General features: G+C 44.3%; 1 protein-coding gene across 1 annotated transcript in view; it reads left to right on the top strand.

Moving 5' to 3' along the window:
- The window catches only part of CEP170 (centrosomal protein 170), a 539,078-nt gene that overhangs the window by 212,530 nt on the left and 306,598 nt on the right, over nt 1-19,950 (top strand). Inside the window, exon 8 of the mRNA XM_056566907.1 lies at nt 16,705-17,181. Within this exon, the coding sequence (XP_056422882.1) occupies nt 16,705-17,181 (477 nt within the window). The remainder of the gene's footprint in view (nt 1-16,704; nt 17,182-19,950) is intronic.

Below are 19,950 nucleotides of genomic sequence, written 5' to 3'. Positions count from 1 at the left end.
CTTCCATGTCTCTCTGCTCAAGCCTCTTGTCATAAACCGGTTTTCTCAGAAAAATCCTGTCCCAACACCTGTTTCCGGCTCTGCTGATGTCTACAAGGTTAAACAGATTCTTTCTGCAAAAACTGTGAGAGGTAAACAATTTTTTTGGGTCGACTGGGAGGGTTACGGTCCTGAGGAGAGATCTTGGGAACCTGAGGAGAATATCCTGGACCGTGATCTTCTCAAGAGTTTCCTCTCTCGTAAAAGGAGGGGAAGACCAAAGGGGGGGTGGGTACTGTTACGCTTTGCGCTCCGGCCTCACACGCTGGCCGTGAGCGCATGGTCCCCTTACCTCCTGCTGCCGACGGGACTGGGACTTGCATTGCGTGACGCACCCGCATGCAAGCCCCAGTCCGTCACTCTCTGGGTGTCTCTCCCGCCTCTGCCTCCTTGCTTCGGAGCTTTAAGATTTAAAGGGCCAGTACGCTAATTAGTGTCTCCACCTGTGTCTTGTTTATAAATTCCTCCACCCTCCTCAGTTCTCTGCCAGATCTTTGTTGCCCTTGTGCCAAGTGAAAGCGTTCCTTAGTATTGCCTTGCCGTGTACAAGATCTCCTGCTCTTGTTAATTGACCATGCTTCTCTGCCGCCTGCCTACTGAACTTCTGGTACGTCCCGACTTCGCTACTTTGCCGCCTACCCTGACCTCCAGCTATCCAGACTACGAGTTGTCTCATCCCTCCTGTGCCTCGCATCTCCTCAGCCGCCTGTGTGGTCGAGCCATTGCTGGGGGAAGCGACCTGGAAATCTAGGTCTAGAGTCCTCCAGAGTCTTGCATTAACCTTCTATTCGGCCACCACTCACCAATGCTCGCAAGCAGAAATGGCTGCATTGGGTAGAAAAATACATGAAGACTAATTTTCAAACAGTCTTGTTCACTGATAAGTGCCGTGCAACCCTGGATGGTCCAGATGAATAGAGTAGTGGATGGTTGGTGGACGGCCACCCTGTTCCAACAAGGCTGCGATGCCAGCAAGGCAGTGGTGGAGTCATATTTTGGCTTGGAATCATGGGGAGAGAGCTGGTCGCCCCTTTTAGGGTCCCTGAAGGTGTAAAGCTGACCTCTGCAAAGTATGTGGTGTTTCTGACTGACCACTTTCTTCCCCGGTACAGAAGGAAGAACTATGCTTTCCGTAATAAAATTATCTTCATGCATGACAATGCAAAGAATTCCTCTGCATCAATGGCTGCTATTGGGATGACTGGAGAGAAAGTCATGGTGTGGTCTCCATCCTCCCCTGACCTCAATCCTATTAAAACCTTAGGAGCATCCTCAAGCAAAAGATCTATGAGGGTGGGAGGCACTTTACACCCAAATATTAGCTCTTGGAAGCTATTCTGACATCTTGCAGCAAATTCAAGCAGAAACTGTCCAAAAAACTCACAAGTTCAATGGATGCAAGACTTGTGAAGCTGCTATCAAATAAGGGATCCTATGTTAAAATGTCCTGTTAAAATGTTTAAAAAGTAAAAATGTTGTTAAAAGTTTGATTGAAATAGCTTTTGATTTAAGTAAATATGCTTCAAACATAACAAAAAAATGACAATTTTCAGTTCTTTACAACCTATTAAGTGTTTTGAAGCTTACATAGTTACATAGTTAGTACGGTTGAAAAAAGACATACGTCCATCAAGTTCAACCAGGGAATTGAAGGGTAGGGGTGTGACGCGATATTGGGGAAGGGATGGGATTTTATATTTCTTCATAAGCATTAAGGTTATTTTGTGTTCCAGGAATGTATCTTATCCTGTTTTAAAGCTGTTAATTTTTCCTGCTGTGACCAGTTCCTGAGGTAGACTGTTCCATAAGTTCACAGTTCTCATGGTAAAGAAGGCGTGTCGCCCCTTGAGACTAAACTTTTTCTTTCTCCAGACGGAGGGAGTGCCCCCTCGTCCTTTGGGAGGGGTTTAACCTGGAACAGTTTTTCTCAATATTTTTTGTATGGGCCATTAATATACTTAGATACATTTATCATATCCCCCCTTAAACGTCTCTTCTCAAGACTAAACAATTGTAACTCCTTTAATCGCTCCTCATAGCTAAGATGTTCCGTGCCCCATATTAGTTTAGTCGCGCGTCTCTGCACCCTTTCCAGCTCGACAGTGTCCCTTTTATGGACTGGTGCCCAAAACTTAACAGCATATTCCAGGTGAGGCCGTACCAATGCTTTATAAAGGGGGAGTATTATGTCCCTGTCCCTCGAGTCCATGCCTCTTTTTATACATGACAATATCCTGCTGGCCTTGGAAGCAGCAGCCTTACATTGCATGCTATTCTGTAGTCTGTGATCTACAAGTACACCCAGATCCTTCTCTACCAGTGACTCTGCCAGTTTAATCCCCCTAAGACATACGACGCATGCAGATTATTAGTACCCAGATGCATAACTTTACATTTATCCACATTGAACCTCATTTGCTAAGTGGATGCCCAGACACTTAGTCTATCCAAGTCATCTTGTAATCTATACACATCCTCTATAGACTGTACTGTGCTACAAAGCTTGGTGTCATCTGCAAAGATAGAAACAGAGCTGTTAATGCCATCCTCTATATCATTGATAAATAAATTAAACAACAGCGGTCCCAGTACTGAACCTTGGGGTACACCACTAATAGCCGGGGACCAATCAGAGTATGAATCATTGACCACTACTCTCTGGGTACGATCCATGAGCCAGTGTTCAATCCAGTTACAAACTAAAATTTCCAAACCCAAAGACCTTAACTTACCTGTCAGACGTCTATGAGGGACAGTATCAAACGCTTTAGCAAAATCCAGAAACACTATATCCACAGCCATTCCTCTGTCAAGGCTTCTACTCACCTCTTCATAAAAGCAAATTAGATTGGTTTGACAACTTCTATCCTTAGTAAACCCATGCTGGTTTTCACTTATAATACAATTATCCCCTATGTATTCCTGTATGTAATCCCTTATAAGTCCTTCAAACAATTTACCCACAATGCACGTTAAACTTACCGGTCTATAGTTTCCTGGGGAAGACCTAGAGCCCTTTTTGAAGATTGGCACCACATTCGCCTTGCGCCAGTCCCTTGGCACAATACCAGACACCAGTGAATCTCTAAATATCATGAACAGGGCTACAGATGTTACTGAACTTAGTTCTCTAAGAACTCTTGGATGCAATCCATCTGGCCCTGGAGATTTGCTTACATTTAAATTACTTAACTTACCTTGTACCATCTCTACATTAAGCCAGTTCAGTACATTACATGATGTGTTACCAGCACTGACCTGTCCAATGTCAGCTCCTCCTTCTTCCCTAGTATATACAGAACCAAAGAACCCATTCAGTAGCTCCGCCTTCTCTTGATTGCCCGTGACAACCTCCCCATTATCATTATTAAGGGGTCCTACATGCTCTATCCTTGGTTTTTTTGCATTTATATATCTAAAAAAATATTTAGGATTAGTTTTGCTTTCTTTGGCCACCTGTCTCTCATTTAGAATTTTTGCTGTTTTTATTAAATTTTAACAGATTTTTAAAGGGGTACTCCGCCCCTAGACATCTTATCCCCTATCCAAAGGATAGGGGATAAGATGTCAGATCGCCGCGGTGCCGCTGCTGGGGAGCCCCGGGATCCCCGCTGCGGCACTGCGCTATCATTACAGCACAGAGCGAGTTCGCTGTGTGCGTAATGACGGGCGATACAGGGGACGGAGCCGCGTGACGTCATGGCTACGCCACTCGTGGGGCGACCCCTTAATGCAAGTCTATGGCAGGGGGGCGTGACGACCGCCGCACCCCCTCCCATAGACTTGTATTGAAAGTGACATCACGAGGGGCGGAGCCGTGAGGTAACGATGTTCCGGTGCATTGCCGTAGAATGAGATTTGCCATAGAATGAGATGGTCCGCCTCCATCACATCCTATTGGCTCACTCTTGTCACGTGACATATTTAAACGTCACGCATCGATGCGCACAGCAGTGTCAGTTTGGCTATCACAGGGAGAGGATCTCCTCTCCCTGTGATAGCTGAAGCTGCACGGAGCTCTCATGGCCTCTGTGGCCCGACAGAAGTTCACACATTTACGCAGCTCATACGGCTGCCTCATATACACTTACTCTATAATTACATGTACTGTTGATCCACAGCGCTATCGGGATCCCTATGCCCGATGGCGCTGTCATCAGTGTGCATCTCCGCGAGCGCCCCACGCCCGCAGCTCTACTCCCCGTCCCCCGCCCCCCGCAGCTCTTCTCCCCGTCCTATGCAGCTCTACTCCCCGTCCCCTGTGAACACTCAGGGAGCGATCCACAGCGCTATGGGGATTCCTACGCCCGATGGCGCTGTCATCAGTGTGCGTCCCCGCGAGCGCCCCACGCCCGCAGCTCTACTCCCCGTCCCGTTAACGCTCAGGGAGCGGGGAACAGAAAGTAGAGCATCGGGCGCAGGTAATGTAGTACTGCGCATGCGCAGCATTACGCAAATAACTTAACCTGCGCCCGATGCTCTACTTTCTGTTCCCCGCTCCCTGAGCGTTAACGGGACGGGGAGTAGAGCTGCGGGGGGCGGAGGACGGGAAGTAGAGCTGCGGGCGTGGGGCGCTCGCGGGGACGCACACTGATGACAGCGCCATCGGGATCCCGATAGCGCTGTGGATCAACAGTAAATGTATATGAGGCAGCCGTATGAGCTGCGTACATGTGTGAACTTCTGTCGGGCCACAGAGGCCATGAGAGCTCCGTGCAGCTTCAGCTATGACAGGGAGAGGAGATCCTCTCCCTGTGATAGCCAAACTGACCCTACTGTGCGCATCGATGCGTGACGTTTAAATATGTCACGTGACAAGAGAGAGCCAATAGGATGTGATGGAGGCGGACCATCTCATGGCAAATCTCATTCTACGGCAATGGACCGGCCCCTGTATTGCGCATCATTACGTGCAGAGCGAACTTGCTCTGTACTGTAATGATAGCGCAGTATGGATCCCGGGGCTCCCCAGCAGCGGCACCGCGGCGATCTGACATCTTATCCCCTATCCTTTTGATAGGGGATAAGATTTCTAGAGGCGGAGTACCCCTTTAGGCTCTTTGTACTGTTTAAATGTTATAGCTGACCCATCAGATTTGAATTTTTTGAAGGCAATTTTTTTGTTGTTTATTGCTCTTTTAACATAATTTGTGAGCCATTTAGGATTTAGTTTTATTAGTTTATATTTGTTCCCCTTTGGTATATATTTAGCTGTATAGTTATTTAGAGTTGATTTAACCCCTTAAGGACACATGACGTACTGGAACGTCATGTGTCCACTCCTGATCTATAACGCGGGGCCACGGCCGGGACCCGTGGCTAATAGCGTGCAGCATTGATCGCTGTGCTATTAACCCTTTAGACGCGGCGTTCAAAGTTGAACGCCGGGTCTAAAGTGAAACCGAAAGTATGCCGGCTAGCTCAGTGGGCTGTTCGGGATAGCCGCGGCGAAATCGCAGCATCCCGAGCAGCTTACAGGACAGCGGGAGGGCCCCTACCTGCCTCCTCGCTGTCCGATCGCCGAATGACTGCACAGTGCCTGAGATCCAGGCATGAGCAGTCATGCGGCAGAATCATCGATCACTGGTTTCTTATGAGAAACCAGTGATCAATGATAAAGGTCAGTGTGTGCAGTGTTATAGGTCCCTATGGGAGCTATAACACTGCAAAAAAAAAGTGAAAAAAAAGCGAATAAATATCATTTAACCCCTCCCCTATTAAAAGTTTGAATCACCCCCCTTTTCCCATAAAAAAAAACACAGTGTAAATAAAAATAAAAATAAACATATATGGTATCGCCGCGTGCGGAAATGTCCGAATTATAAAAATATATAGTTAATTAAACCGCACGGTCAATGGCGTGCGCGCAAAAAAATTCCAAAGTCCAAAATAGTGCATTTTTGGTCACTTTTTATATCATGAAAAAATGAATAAAAAGATCAATAAGTCCTATCAATGCAAAAATCATACCGTTAAAAACTTCAGATCACGGCGCAAAAAATGAGCCCTCATACCGCCCCATACACAGAAAAATAAAAAAGTTATACGGGTCAGAAGATGACAATTTTAAACGTATACATTTTCCTGCATGAAGTTATGAATTTTTTCCAGAAGTACGACAAAATCAAACCTATACAAGTAGGGTATCATTTTAACTGTATGGACCTACAGAATAAATATCAGGTGTCATTTTACCGAAAAATGTACTACGTAGGAACGGAAGCCCCCAAAAGTTACAAAATGGCGTTTTTTTTTCAATTTTGTCTCACAATGATTTTTTTTTCTGTTTCACTGTAGATTTTTGGGCACAATGACTGACATCATTACAAAGAAGAATTGGTGGCGCAAAAAATAAGCCATAATATGGATTTTTAGGTGCAAAATTGAAAGAGTTATGATTTTTTAAAGGCAAGGAGCAAAAAATGAAAATGCAAAAACAGAAAAAACCCCGGTCCTTAAGGGGTTAAAAATGTCCCATTTACCTTCTGTATCAGTATTTGAGAACACCTCCCCCCAGTCTATGTCCTGTAGTGCAGCTCTCAGCCCAGGGAAGTTTGCCTTTTTAAAGTTATATGTTTTTGCCTTCCCCGCCTGTCTTTGTTTTCTACATTTTAAGTCAAAACTAACTATATCGTGGTCGTTATTACCAAGGTTTTCCCTCACAGTTACATTACCAACCAGCTCTGCGTTGTTGGAAATGATCAGATCCAACAAGGCATCACTTCTTGTTGGGTCCTCCACAAACTGGTCCATAAATTTATCCTGCAATAAATTTAGGAATTGTCGCCCCTTTGTAGTTTTAGCCAACCCCAATCTATATCTGGATAGTTAAAATCTCCCATTATTACCACTGTACCTGCCCGGGTGGCCCTCTCTATTTGTTTATGCAGCCGACCTTCTATCTCTTCAGTGATATTAGGGGGTCTGTAGATTACACCAAGTATTATTTTTTCAGTATTTCCCTCCTTTTGTAATTCTACCCACAGTGATTCCACATCCTCAGAATCATCACACACTATGGCATCGTTCACACTGACTTTCATACCACTTCTTACATACAGACAGACAGACTCCACCACCTTTTCTGTTCATTCTATCTTTGTGTAACAATGTAAACCCCTGCAGATTGACAGCCCAGTCATGCGAGGAGTCCAGCCATGTCTCAGTGACCCCAACTATATCAATAGGTTCCTCGAGTATCAAGGCCTCAAGCTCCCCATTTTTATTTGCTAGGCTTCTGGCATTTGTGAACATACACTTTACATTTCCATCCTTTATGTTATTGGGGTTAATGGGATTCAAGGGTGTAAGTTTTATTTTCCTATGAAGTCTATTCCTATTAACTATTCTAACCCCTTCCTCCGCTCCACCCCCAGGTACATTTATAATTCCCACCTCTCTGTCTACACTATCTTCCCCCTCTTTGCTGTAGGTTCCCTCCCCCAAGTCCCTAGTTTAAACACTCCTCCACCCTTCTAGCCATCTTCTCCCCAAGCACAGCTGCACCCTCCCCATTGAGGTGCAGCCCGTCCCTACGGTAGAGCCGGTAACCGACAGCGAAGTCAGCCCAGTTCTCCATGAACCCAAACCCCTCCTTCCTACACCAGCTTCTGAGCCACTTGTTTACCTCCCTGATCTCCCGCTGCCTCTCTGGTGTGGCTCGTGGTACTGGCAGTATTTCAGAAAGTACTACCTTGGAGGTCCTTGCCTTAAAGGGATACTCTGCCCCTAGACATCTTCTCCCCTATCCAAAGGATAGGGGAGAAGATGTCAGATCGCCGGGGTCCCACTGCTGGGGACCCCGGGGATCGCTGCTGCAGCACCCCGCTATCATTACTGCCCAGAGCGAGATCGCTCTGCACGTAATGACGGGCAATACAGGGGCTTGAGCATCGTTACGTCACGGCTCCGCCCCTCGTCACGTCACGGCCCGCCCCCGTCAATACAAGTCTATGGGAGGGGGCGTGGCGGTCGCCACGCCCCCTGCCATAGACTTGCATTACGGGGACGGGCCGTGATGTAATGAGGGGCGGAGCCATGACGTCACGCTGCTCCGGCCCCTGTGTCGCCCATCATTACGCACAGAGCGAACTCGCTCTGTGCAGTAATGATGGCGGGGTGCCGCATCGGCGATCACCGGCGTCCCCAGCAGCGGCACTGCGGTGATCTAACATCTTATCCCCTATCCTTTGGATAGGGGATAAGATGCCAGGGGCGGAGTACCCCTTTAAACTTGCGGCCTTAATCCCTGAAATAATTTTTAAGGACACTCCACCTACCTCTTACTTTGTCATTGGTGCCAATATGTACCATGACTGCTGGGTGCTCTCCAGCCCCGCCCAGCAACCTGTCAACCCGATCCACGATGTGCCGAACTCGTGCGCCAGGCAGACAACACACTGTTCGGCGATCCCGGTCTTTGTGACAGATCGCCCTGTCTGTCTCCCTAATAATTGAGTCCCCCACCACTAGTACCTGTCTGGCCTGCCCTGTACTCCTCGCTCCCTCCTTACTGGAGCAGACCCCACCCCCCTGGCAGTCAGAGGCAGTATCCTGCTGCAGTTCTGCTAGCTCTGTAATGGCATCCTCCTCATCTGCCAAGCGGGCAAACTTGTTGGGGTGTGCCAGTTCAGGACTAGCCTCCCTGAAACTTTTTCACCCAGCTAACTGCCTGACTGTCCTGCAACTCCGTCCCACTGTCCTCCCCCACCTCCACTCTCGAGAGTGCCTGCTTAGTGAGCAGGAGACTCCTCTCCATGAGAGACATTTATCAATGTTTGCTTATGTATTCTTTTTTTTTAGTAATTTTTTCCTTACTTTTTTTTTTGCTTATGTGTGACTTACCGTATTTATCAACTGGTTTCAGCCTGTTGATAATTTTTTTTCACGTAAGCAATTTTTCCTTTTTTACTTTGGTAGTAGCTTTTTCTGCTCCATGTTTGAGCTGGAGTAAATTTAGTAAATTTTTAACCCTGTTGCAACTTTTTTTTGCGCAGTTGCGACTGTCGCAGTTAATAAATACCTGACTACCCATAGTCCATTTTAAAATTATTACTACGTAGTTAATTTTTGGAAAACTTGCTTTTCTCGCTTTCCAGTCAAACTGTCGCACGAAAAATCGCGTAGTCGCAGTTGCGACAATTTTGCGACAATTATAGTAAAGAAACCTGACTGAACCCGTTGATAAATGTCCATACATGTTGTTAATGCCATTGTTGCGAGTCGCTCCTCTAGATGCAGGATCTGGGCTTCCAAACGAACAACTAGCACACATCTCGCACAACAATATGCACCCTCAAACTGCTGTTCAAGGATTGCATACATTGAACAGGATGTACATTGGACGACATTTTCCGACATGGAGGCCATCTAGTTATGGGGATTTCACAAATGTATAGGCAAAAAATAGACAGTCCAAATTACACTTCAAATTTTTTGTAGACCTTGTGGGTTCAGAAATTAACACTCACAGCGATCTCAACCTCCTGCTTTTAAACTCCAGTTTTTGAAACTCCTCTTTCACGCCCCCTCACAGCAACACTTAGAAGAGCAAGCTCTCAGTGGTTCACTCTACGTTTTTTCCATACTGTTTTCAATCCGTTTTTCTAAAGAAAACCGTATGACTAAAAAACGGATGGAACAGTATGGGAAAAAGTAAACTGTATGCGTTTTTAAACAGTATACTGTTTTTTAAAGTGCATACAGTTCCGTCAGTTTTTATTTTAAAAAAACCCATACGTTTTTGAAAATGTTGTCCATTTTTAATGGGAGGGGTCTTGGGTGGGGACTTTAGGATTCAAATGCGCATGTGCAAAGTAAAAACGTATACGTTTTTCCCGTATGGAACCATATACATGTGCTTTTCCCATTGACGTCCATGTTAAAAAAATGTATGCGGTTGCAGTACGGTTTTAAAACCGGAGACAAAATTGTGGTTAACCACGGTTTTGACTCCGTTTTAAAAACTGTACTACAACCGCATACGTTTTTTTTAACATGGACGTCAATAGGAAACGCACATGTATACGGTTCCATACGGGAAAAACGTATACGTTTTTACTTTGGACATGCGCATTTGAATCCTAAAGTCCCCACCCAAGACCCCTCCCATTAAAAATGGACAAAATTTTCAAAAACGTATGTTTTTTTTTAAAATAAAAACTGACGGAACTGTATGCTTTTTAAAAAACAGTATACTGTTTAAAAACGCATACGGTTTACTTTTTTCCATACTGTTCCATCCGTTTTTTTGCAATACGGTTTTCTTTAGAAAAACGGATTGAAAACAGTATGGCAAAAACGTAGTGTGAACCCAGCCTAAGTGTGCATAATAATTTGGAACAGTGCATTGTAAGTTCTTTATGTAAAAAAAAAAATACTGTTATCATTAGGAGATTTTAATTGTACTCTTAATAGTTGATAACATGAGTATTAGGCTGACTGTTATTTACATCAATTATTTAGGTAAATAAGAAAAATATTTGCATAATAATTTGGAACAGGGTGTAAGGGCTCAGAGCTGAAGAGGGGCATAGACAGCTGAGACAGAGTCCACACTGGGAGTTGTAGTCCAAAATTGTCTATTTACTATTAAATTCAAAGTTATCTCATGATCCTGCAGCTCCTGTGGGAAAAAGAGGATGAGAATTACACTGCTGGGAGTTGTAGTAGCAGCACAGTACACACTGCTCACTGAGTTCACTCACTGTCTACCCCTCCCCATACAGCAGGACAGCAGTGACAGTGTAATGTTTTATTACTCACATCCATCACTGTAACTGTGTCTGCTGTGTATGGAGCTCCTCAGTCTTATCTCCTGCCCTGCATAAGGGTGCATTAACACCATGTTTTGTACATAAGGGTGCCTTATCCGGCGGGGGGGAGGGGCAAACCGGGCGCTACCGTACCCCGGCCGGATCAGCCCGTGACTCCATTTACTTTAACGACCCGACCTGAGTCTAAAGGTGACTCCGGTCGGCTCAGTTTTGACCCGTATGCGGTTTTGGACCGGACCTAAAACCGTAGTATTTACAAAACGTGGTGTGAATGTACCCTTTGTTAGCAGATGAGAGGGAGGGGGAAGGGGAATCCTCTCTGGCCTCACTCTTCCTTCTGCCCCTTCCTCTCCATGCTCCAAGATCATGGCGCATGCTTCCTCTATTAACCCATACTAGCAGTAAGTTGCCACTGTGCAGTACTGTTGTATAAAAAACAGACAGCCCCCGTACGTTATCCCCTATGTCCTGTGACTGCCATAAAGCATCTCTCCCTGTGTCGTGCAGTGATGCAGTTCAGAGATGTTTTAGACATGGCAGCCCCCTGTAACATTTATCAATAATAAATAAAATTAGAGTACACTTTGCAGCATACAAATATGTATACAGTAACCCCCCAACATGCGATGGCTCCGACATAAGATCAAATCGACATACGATGGCCTCTCAGAGGCCATCGCATGTTGATGTCAGCATCGACATACGATGGCCTCTCAGAGGCCATCGCATGTCAATGTCAGCATCGACATACGATGCTTTTATATGTCAGGGCCATCGCATTAACTGCTTTCCGACAGCGCAAAATGCTTATGCTGCTGTCGAATAGCATTTTAAGCATCCCGGACAGGTTCTCATACCTATCCCCGCTGCTCCGGATTCCCTTCGCGATCCTCCGGAGTCTTCTGCATCATCTCCGGGGTCCGGGCCTCACTTTCCGGCATCGTTGTTACATCGCTGCGCGGGGCGCAGCAACGTAATAACGGCACCAGAAAGCGAGGCCCGGACACCGGAGAAGATGCGGAAGAAGCCGGAGGATCCCGAAGAAGACGCCGGAGCAGCGGGACAGCAGCGGGAGCCCCTGGGACAGCATCGGGAGCGGTGAGGACGCGGTCAGGAGCGGCGGGGACAGGTGAGTACAGTGATCCCTCAAATTACAATGGCCTCAACATACAATAGTTTCAACATACAATGGTCTTTTCTGGACCATTGTAACTTGAAACCAGACTCAACATACAATGCTTTGAAATCTGCGAAACGTGGTGGAAGAACCAACCAATCAGAATGGATATTTCACTGGTAAAATCCCTGTGCATGCACTGACTGGTGTCTAGTAGCGCCCCCTACAGTACAGGGAGGTATTACATGTTCTGTACTCTTTATCTGTACCAGGGTTAACTTCTCCTTTGGACACCAGGTGAGGGCGGCTCCATTTTCTTTTTTTTAGGACATTGCGTGTTCTGTACAGGACCCTGAAGAAGCTCCTGTCCTCTACATAGACCAGTGTTTCCCAAAGAGGTTGTCTCCAGCTGTTGCGAAACTACAACTCCCAGCATGCCCGGACAGCCTTTGGCTGTCCGGCCATGCTGGGAGTTTTAGTTTTGCAACAGCTGGAGACAACCTCTTTGGGAAACACTAAAATAGACAGTGATTACAGCTCCCAGCAGATCTTTCTTACTTTTATATGTAAGGACTTGCTTTATCTGTATTAGTTATCTACTTATTTATCTTTAATTCTCACTTTTTCCTATTTTTGGATGACATTTTGGGGCTTCAGAACCAAGTACCAGGTTTCCATAGAGTTCTGGTCTCAACATATGATGGTTTCAACATACAATGGTCGTCCTGGAACCTATTAATATTGTAACATTGCACGAATCCCTCAACATACGATGGATTCGACAAACTATGGAACGAATTACCATTGTATGTTAAGGGACCACTGTATATACATTCATTTATTATAGCAAATATTTTAATAAAAAATAGAAAATTGTGGCACATTCCCTTTAATCGGGTGGGCTTCACCTAGTAGGGAGAGTGGGACTTGTTCCTCTTGTGCCTTAAGACAGTGAGTAAGATTTTTCCATTTTCCACCTCAACCTTCTGAAGCTAGTGGTTGCAGTGTGGGACAAGTTTACTCTTCTATAGGAATTCAACCTGAGCTTATAGTGAAAGAGAAGGAACACACTAAGTGGACTTCAATCACTACTGCAAACATAAGGCTAGGAAGCCACACTTGCAAGGAAGCCACACTAAGGCTGGGTTCACATCAAGTTTTCTCCTATATGGGAGCGCATACGGCAGGGGGGAGCTGAAACCTTGCGCTCCCGTATGCCTTTCTATGCGCTCCCGTATGTAATTCATTTCAATGAGCCGGTCGGAGTGAAACGTTCGGTCGGGTCGGCTCATTTTTGCGTTGTATGCGCTTTTTCCCCGGACCTAAAACTGTGGTCAACCACGGTTTTAGGTCCGGTTGTAAAAGCGCATACGGCGCAAAAATTAGCCGACCGTATCGAATGTTTCACTCTGGTCGGCTCATTGAAATGAATTACATACGGGAGCGCATAGAAAGGCATACGGGAGTGCGAGGTTTCAGCTCCCCCCTGCCGTATGCGCTCCCGTATTGGAAGAAAACGTGATGTGAACTAGTGTTGAGCGGCATAGGCCATATTCGAATTCGCGAATATTCGCGAATATATGGACGAATATTCGTCATATATTCGCGAATATTCGCATATTTGTTATATTCTCGTTTTATTTTCGCGTATGCGAAAATTAGCATATGTGAATATTAGCAAATACAAAATTAGCATACGCGCAAATTCGCATATGCGAAAATTAGCATATGCGAATTTTCTCATATGCGAATTTTCGCACGCCAGTCTCACACAGTAGTATTAGAGCCTTCTTTACACCACACGAGCTGGAAGCAGAGAGGGATGATCACTGTGATGTGTACTGTGAAGAAAAAAAAAAAAACGAATATTCGTAATTACGAATATATAGCGCTATATTCGCGAAATTCGCGAATTCGCGAATATGCGATATTCGCGAATAATATTCGAATTGCGAATATTCGCGAGCAACACTAATGTGAACCCAACCAGAGTGATAGGGACGGGACTTGAGAGAACCTGATTATTGTACACAGAATGCTAAGGCGATACAGCCCTGTAGCATCTGCCTTATGGTTAAATTTTTCTGTTTTTTGTATGTTTTTCTTGTGTACATTCTGATGCTGCACATTACATGGCTCTGTTATTTACTGCAATCTAATGCATGCATTGTTTGACATTAGGTACTTTAGGTCAGGTATTCAGTTATAAATGTATAAACAAAGGCTTGGTCCTAGAAAGCAGATGATATTGTACCTTCCTCTCTTATAAATTGTGCATATTTTTAACATGTTTTAACCTTTGTATTTTATGCTACAACAATGGGGTATATTTACTAATGAGATCTCAATGTTTTTTTCTCGGGTTTTGTACCCAAATGGGTCGCACGTTCCATGCGACACAATTTGCGACAATAAAAAAGGGGGCGTGGCCATGTGAGAAAAGGGGTGTGGTCCGGTGTGTCCCCAACAGTTTTGAAAAATCCCAACATATTTACTAAGGTTTCCACAGAAAATGTGGTGGATATGAGCTGGGAAATCCCCCACGGATCAGAACAGTTGTAAAACAAAAACGTAGGGAAAAGTGCAAAATGTAGGGAAACATTAGTACATATCATGGAAAAATACCTGTCGGGAATCAAAACCCACAAAGAAAACTCCACTCCACCCTCAATATATAAACCCCAATCAGTGCACTGTTACGCTATATAGCATACCCTCTTTTATGGACTCCAACTACTGGTGAGGCGCAGACATTACTTTCTCTCTTTGTGGTGAAAATCTTGAGAAGTCATAGGCTATTGTCATAGTAAGAAGAAGGAGAGGGTTGGGGAGGCTGCAGATGCTGCTGTTTCTTAGGCTGGGTTCACACTACGTTTTTCAACTACGGTTCCCGCATACGTTTTCTATCAAAAACCTATGGGAAAAAAACGGATGGAACAGTATGGGAAAAAGTAAACCGTATGCGTTTTTAAACAGTATACTGTTTTTAAAAGTGCATACAGTTCCGTCAGTTTTTATAGAAAAAAAACTCCATGTTAAAAAAAACGTATGCGGTTGCAGTACGGTTTTTAAACCGGAGTCAAAACCGTGGTTGACCACGATTTTGTCTCCGGTTTAAGAACCGTACTGCAACCGCATACTTTTTTTTAACATGGACGTCAATGGGAAACACACATGTATACGGTTCCATACGGGAAAATCGTATACATTTTTACTTTGCACATGCGCATTTGAATCCTAAAGTCCCCACCCAAGACCCCTCCCATTAACAATGGACAACATTTTCAAAAACGTATGGTTTTTTTTTCTATAAAAACTGACGGAACTGTATGCACTTTAAAAAACAGTATACTGTTTAAAAACGCATACGGTTTACTTTTTCCCATACTTTTCCATCCATTTTTTTCCCATACGGTTTTTGATAGAAAACGTATGCGGGAACCGTAGTTGAAAAACATAGTGTGAGTGAGACAACATGAAGGAGAGAAGTGAAGAGAACGAGAGGGGGAGGCTAGATATATAACGAAATCAGCACAGACAAATCCCATCACTGAGAAGGCATGGAGAGAGAAAATGTCCATTTATAGAAACTAGCAGTTGGAAAGAAAAAAAAATTCCAAAAGCCTGTACATAATAATGATGATAATAAGGTATAAACGGAAAACTTCATAAGTGATTAAGATTATTATTGTGATTATTATTAGGATCATTGTTTGGGAATAATAGTGCAAAATTTGACAGTTTCTTCAAGTACTGCTCTGTTTAAATGACTCCAAATTATTCGCTTACATTTTCCCTTAGACAATTCTTTTGTTTTTAAATGCCCTGTGCTCAGAATGCTCAGAATTGTTTTCAAGTTCCATAAATGTATGAAACAAGGGTGGCTGCAAAGTGCCAATGCGTTGTCATGGCAATCCATTGCCTTAAAATGGGCTACAAGTCTTCCTTGAGAGTAAGTGGCAGAGGCAATTGACTGCCAGACATAATACATTGTTGAACATTCAGTTCAGTAATTTCATAACTGAAATGCTAAAATGTTTTAGAGTAAATAGTACACTATACTAATAAGGGAACAAGTCCCTGTTTTTGCTGCCTTATGTTTAGGCAGCTCGAGAGTGATGGCTGGGTACCCTTAATGTGCTACATATACTGCATATAGAACTGCTATTGCTTTCCAGTTATCCTTCAAAAATCATGATTTAAAGTTTGCAGTACATTTTTATACCATGAAATGGTCCCAACAAAATGCATGTCAAGGTATATGTTATGCAATAATATAAAATATCTCTGAATAATAAAGGTCAATATATCTGCCTTTAGGGTTTTAGCACAGAAATTGTTTCAGTAAAATAGATAATTGATCCAACGGTTGTATTGGTTGTAATTTTGTTATTCTTTATGCCAATAATTCATGAAAGGAGAGGGGGGTTTCCTAATGCTGGGACTCCTGCGAACTCCGGAACACTACCCAGACTGTCAGTGAGAAGTGCTTGTCATCTACTGGTAAACAGCACACATTTCATTCATTTCCATGGGAGTGCTGATGATGGTGTTCTTGAGTCTCTTCAACGCTCCCATAGAAATAAATGGAACGCGTGCTTTCTGCAGCACATGCTCCTTCCTGAAAGCTTACTGAAAGATAGTGGGGGGTCCCAGGGATCAGCTATTTATCCCCTATCCTGTGGATAGGGGATAAGTTTATTTTGGCATGAGTTCCCCTGTAATAAAGAGTTTAAAAAAATATAATTGATCCTTTGTTGTTTTTTTTTATAGGCTCATGCAAAAGTGGAAAAAAAGCTGCTGAGCAAGTAACCTCAACAAAGGAAGTTGCTTTTAGTTCATTTTGGAGAGAGACAAGTTATTTTGAGATCCCTAATAAGGAACTTCAGCAAAAATCTGAGGGAGAGGGAAATGGTGTATATGAAATTGCAACATTAGACCCTCACTGCCAGCAAACCTCAGGTGCAGGGCATGCTTCCTTTACAATTGAGTTTGATGACAGTTCTCCAGGAAAGGTAACCATTAAAGATCATGTTACAAAGTTTACAGACCATCGCCAAAAGGCAAAGAAGCCCTTATCCTCTGGAGATAAAGACCTGGCTTTATTAAATACAGAACTAATTGCTGCAGAAAATAAAGTAGCTGACTGGTTAGCACAAAATAATCCACCCCATTTGCTAAAAGAGGCAGCTGAAGAAGATACAAAAACTGTTAAAAGTGACGTACCAGTATACTTAAGAAGGATACAAGGTAGTACATTTTAACCAAAATACTGTACTTGGTGTAGTATTCTGTTTTTTAGCTTTATTTAGTATGTACATTTATATTAATGTCATATCAGGTTTTGAAAAATGTTAGCATACGTTGGCACATCTACTCACCTTTTAAATCTGACCTTTCTTTTGTTTTCCTCTGGTACCATGAAAGGGAAAATGACAGCCGGTTCACCCACTAATCCCAGTACATGGCCTTATGGAATTAAATTAGGTAAAACTTACCCATATCCATCATCCGGGTTAGCCTTCATTGCTAATATGTTAATCGCCATCTTTGCGCATGGAGGTGGGATCTGGTGGGATCTCCATCCTTTCTGCTCCTATATGCCTGCCCACCTTGTGAATATTCATTAAGAACCCATGTGAGTGCTCTGTGAGAGAGCATATTGAAGCAGAGAGGATGGAGGCAAGGATGCTCGTCATGCCGGTTCATGCCTTCATTGTGCAAAGCCAAATATGAACTCACGTTTAATACTAGATCTCCCTAGATCTCCCAAACTGGACCAGGGATCCAGGTAATATACCACATTTAAATCCAGTCAATGGCAGCCCCCCCCCCCCCCCCGATTAATTTCCCCCCACAGTACTAAAGATATCCCTTAAAGATCTTTTCAGGACACTAGGATGCCCTGGTTTACTCTCTGCTGCTTTGTGTTAACTTTAAATACAGTGAGGATCAAAAGTTTGGGCACCCCAGGTAAAAATTTGTATTGATGTGCATAAAGAGGCCATGGAATGATGGAAACATCTCCAAAAGGCATCAAATTACAGATTAGACATTCTTATAATATGTCAACAAAAGTTGACATATTATATCATTTACACTTTCAAAATAACAGAAAACAAAAAATGGCATCTGCAAAAGTTTGGGCACCCTGCAGAAAAATCTTGTACTGCCCCCTTTGGCAAGTATCAAAGCTTGTTAACCAGTGGTTCTTAACCTTGTTGGAGGTACTGAACCCCACCCGTTTCGTATGTGCATTCACCGTACCCTTCTTAATTGGAAAAATAAAATGTGATTTTTCCAAATTTAAAACATAGGAGGTATATATTTTAGTATATATTTACACATAGGTGCACAAAATGAACAAAACCATTAAAGAACAAAACCATTAAGACACATTAGGCGCAGGCAGTGTTCCCCCACACATTAGGTGCAGGCAGTGTTCCCCCACACATTAGACGAAGGCAGTGTTCCCCCACACATAAGGCACAGGCAGTGTCCCCCCACACATTAGGCTCAGGCAGTGTTCCCCCACACATTAGGCGCAGGCAGTGTTCCCCCACACATTAGGCGCAGGCAGTGTTCCCACACACATTTAGGTGCAGGCAGTGTTCCCACACACATTAGGCGCAGGCAGTGTTCCCCCACACATTAGGCGCAGGCAGTGTTCCCCCACCGATTAGACGAAGGCAGTGTTCCCCCACACATAAGGCACAGGCAGTGTTCCCCCACACATAAGGCACAGGCAGTGTTCCCCCACACATTAGGCGCAGGCAGTGTTCCCCCACACATTAGGCGCAGGCAGTGTTCACCCACACATTTAGGTGCAGGCAGTGTTCCCCGACACATTAGGTGCAGGCAGTGTTCCCCCACACATTAGGCACAGGTAGTGTTCCCCCACACATAATGTATTCTATGGAGAAAAAGAGCAGAGCTCCTCATTGGGCAATACGTTTGGAACAAGGTATATATGTATATGGTGAAGCTGTAAAACAAGTATGTAATCTTGCTCACCTTGTGCTGTTGTGTGTATAGACACAACAGCAATAAGCGCGTGGTTATAAGTGATGGTGGAGCAGCTTCCTGGAATCGGCAGCAGGTTAACCTGTCCGAGGTATCAGATGCAAGTGCTGGTGCTAGGCAGGAAAGGTACCAGGTTCTGTAGCGCAATCCACCACTCAGGCAACTTCTTGTGATAAAAGGTTCAATTTATTTAGCCAAAAACATAATGCGTTGCGAAGGTTTAGACCCTCTTCATCAGATGTACAGGCAGTGTATGACAATGGTTAAACAGAGCAGGTTTAAATGTGAAACAAGGGCGCCAAAAAGAAGCTAGGCTCCGCCCCCTAGTGGGCGTGGGGATTGTCTCACATACACAGAATCAAGCAAAGTTAAAAAATACTTTAAAATAGCATAAAATTTTACTACAGTAACGTCAATACTGTCAATACAATAAATAATATATATAGTTTAAAAAGAAGAATGGTTATTAAATGATCCAAGTACGTTGGAAATGTCAGAGTGTGTTTGTCGGCGTTCCGCTATAACTAGCGGAGCTGCCGGCAGTGTGCGCATGCGAGAACTCGTAAAGTTAATAATGATGACGGAAACCTAGTACCCTAGAAACCTAGTAAGGCTGGGTTCACACTACGTTTTCTCCCATACGGGAGCGCATACGGCAGGGGGGAGCTAAAACCTCGCGCTCCCGTATGTCACCGTATGCGCTCCCGTATGTCATTCATTTCAATGAGCCGGCCGGAGTGAAACGTTCGGTCCGGTCGGCTCATTTTTGCACCGTATGCGCTTTTACAACCGGACCTAAAACTGTGGTCAACCACGGTTTTAGGTCCAGTTGTAAAAGCGCATACGGCGCAAAAATGAGCCGACCGGACCGAACGTTTCACTCCGGCCGGCTCATTGAAATGAATTACATACGGGAGCGCATACGGTGACATACGGGAGCGCGAGGTTTTAGCTCCCCCCTGCCGTATGCGCTCCCGTATGGGAGAAAAAGTAGTG

The sequence above is a fragment of the Hyla sarda genome, chromosome 3, assembly GCF_029499605.1.
Source record: "Hyla sarda isolate aHylSar1 chromosome 3, aHylSar1.hap1, whole genome shotgun sequence".
NCBI classification, from domain to species: domain Eukaryota; kingdom Metazoa; phylum Chordata; class Amphibia; order Anura; family Hylidae; genus Hyla; species Hyla sarda.
The sequence above is the reverse complement of the archived record's forward strand: the minus strand, read 5'-3'. Positions and strand labels throughout refer to the sequence as shown.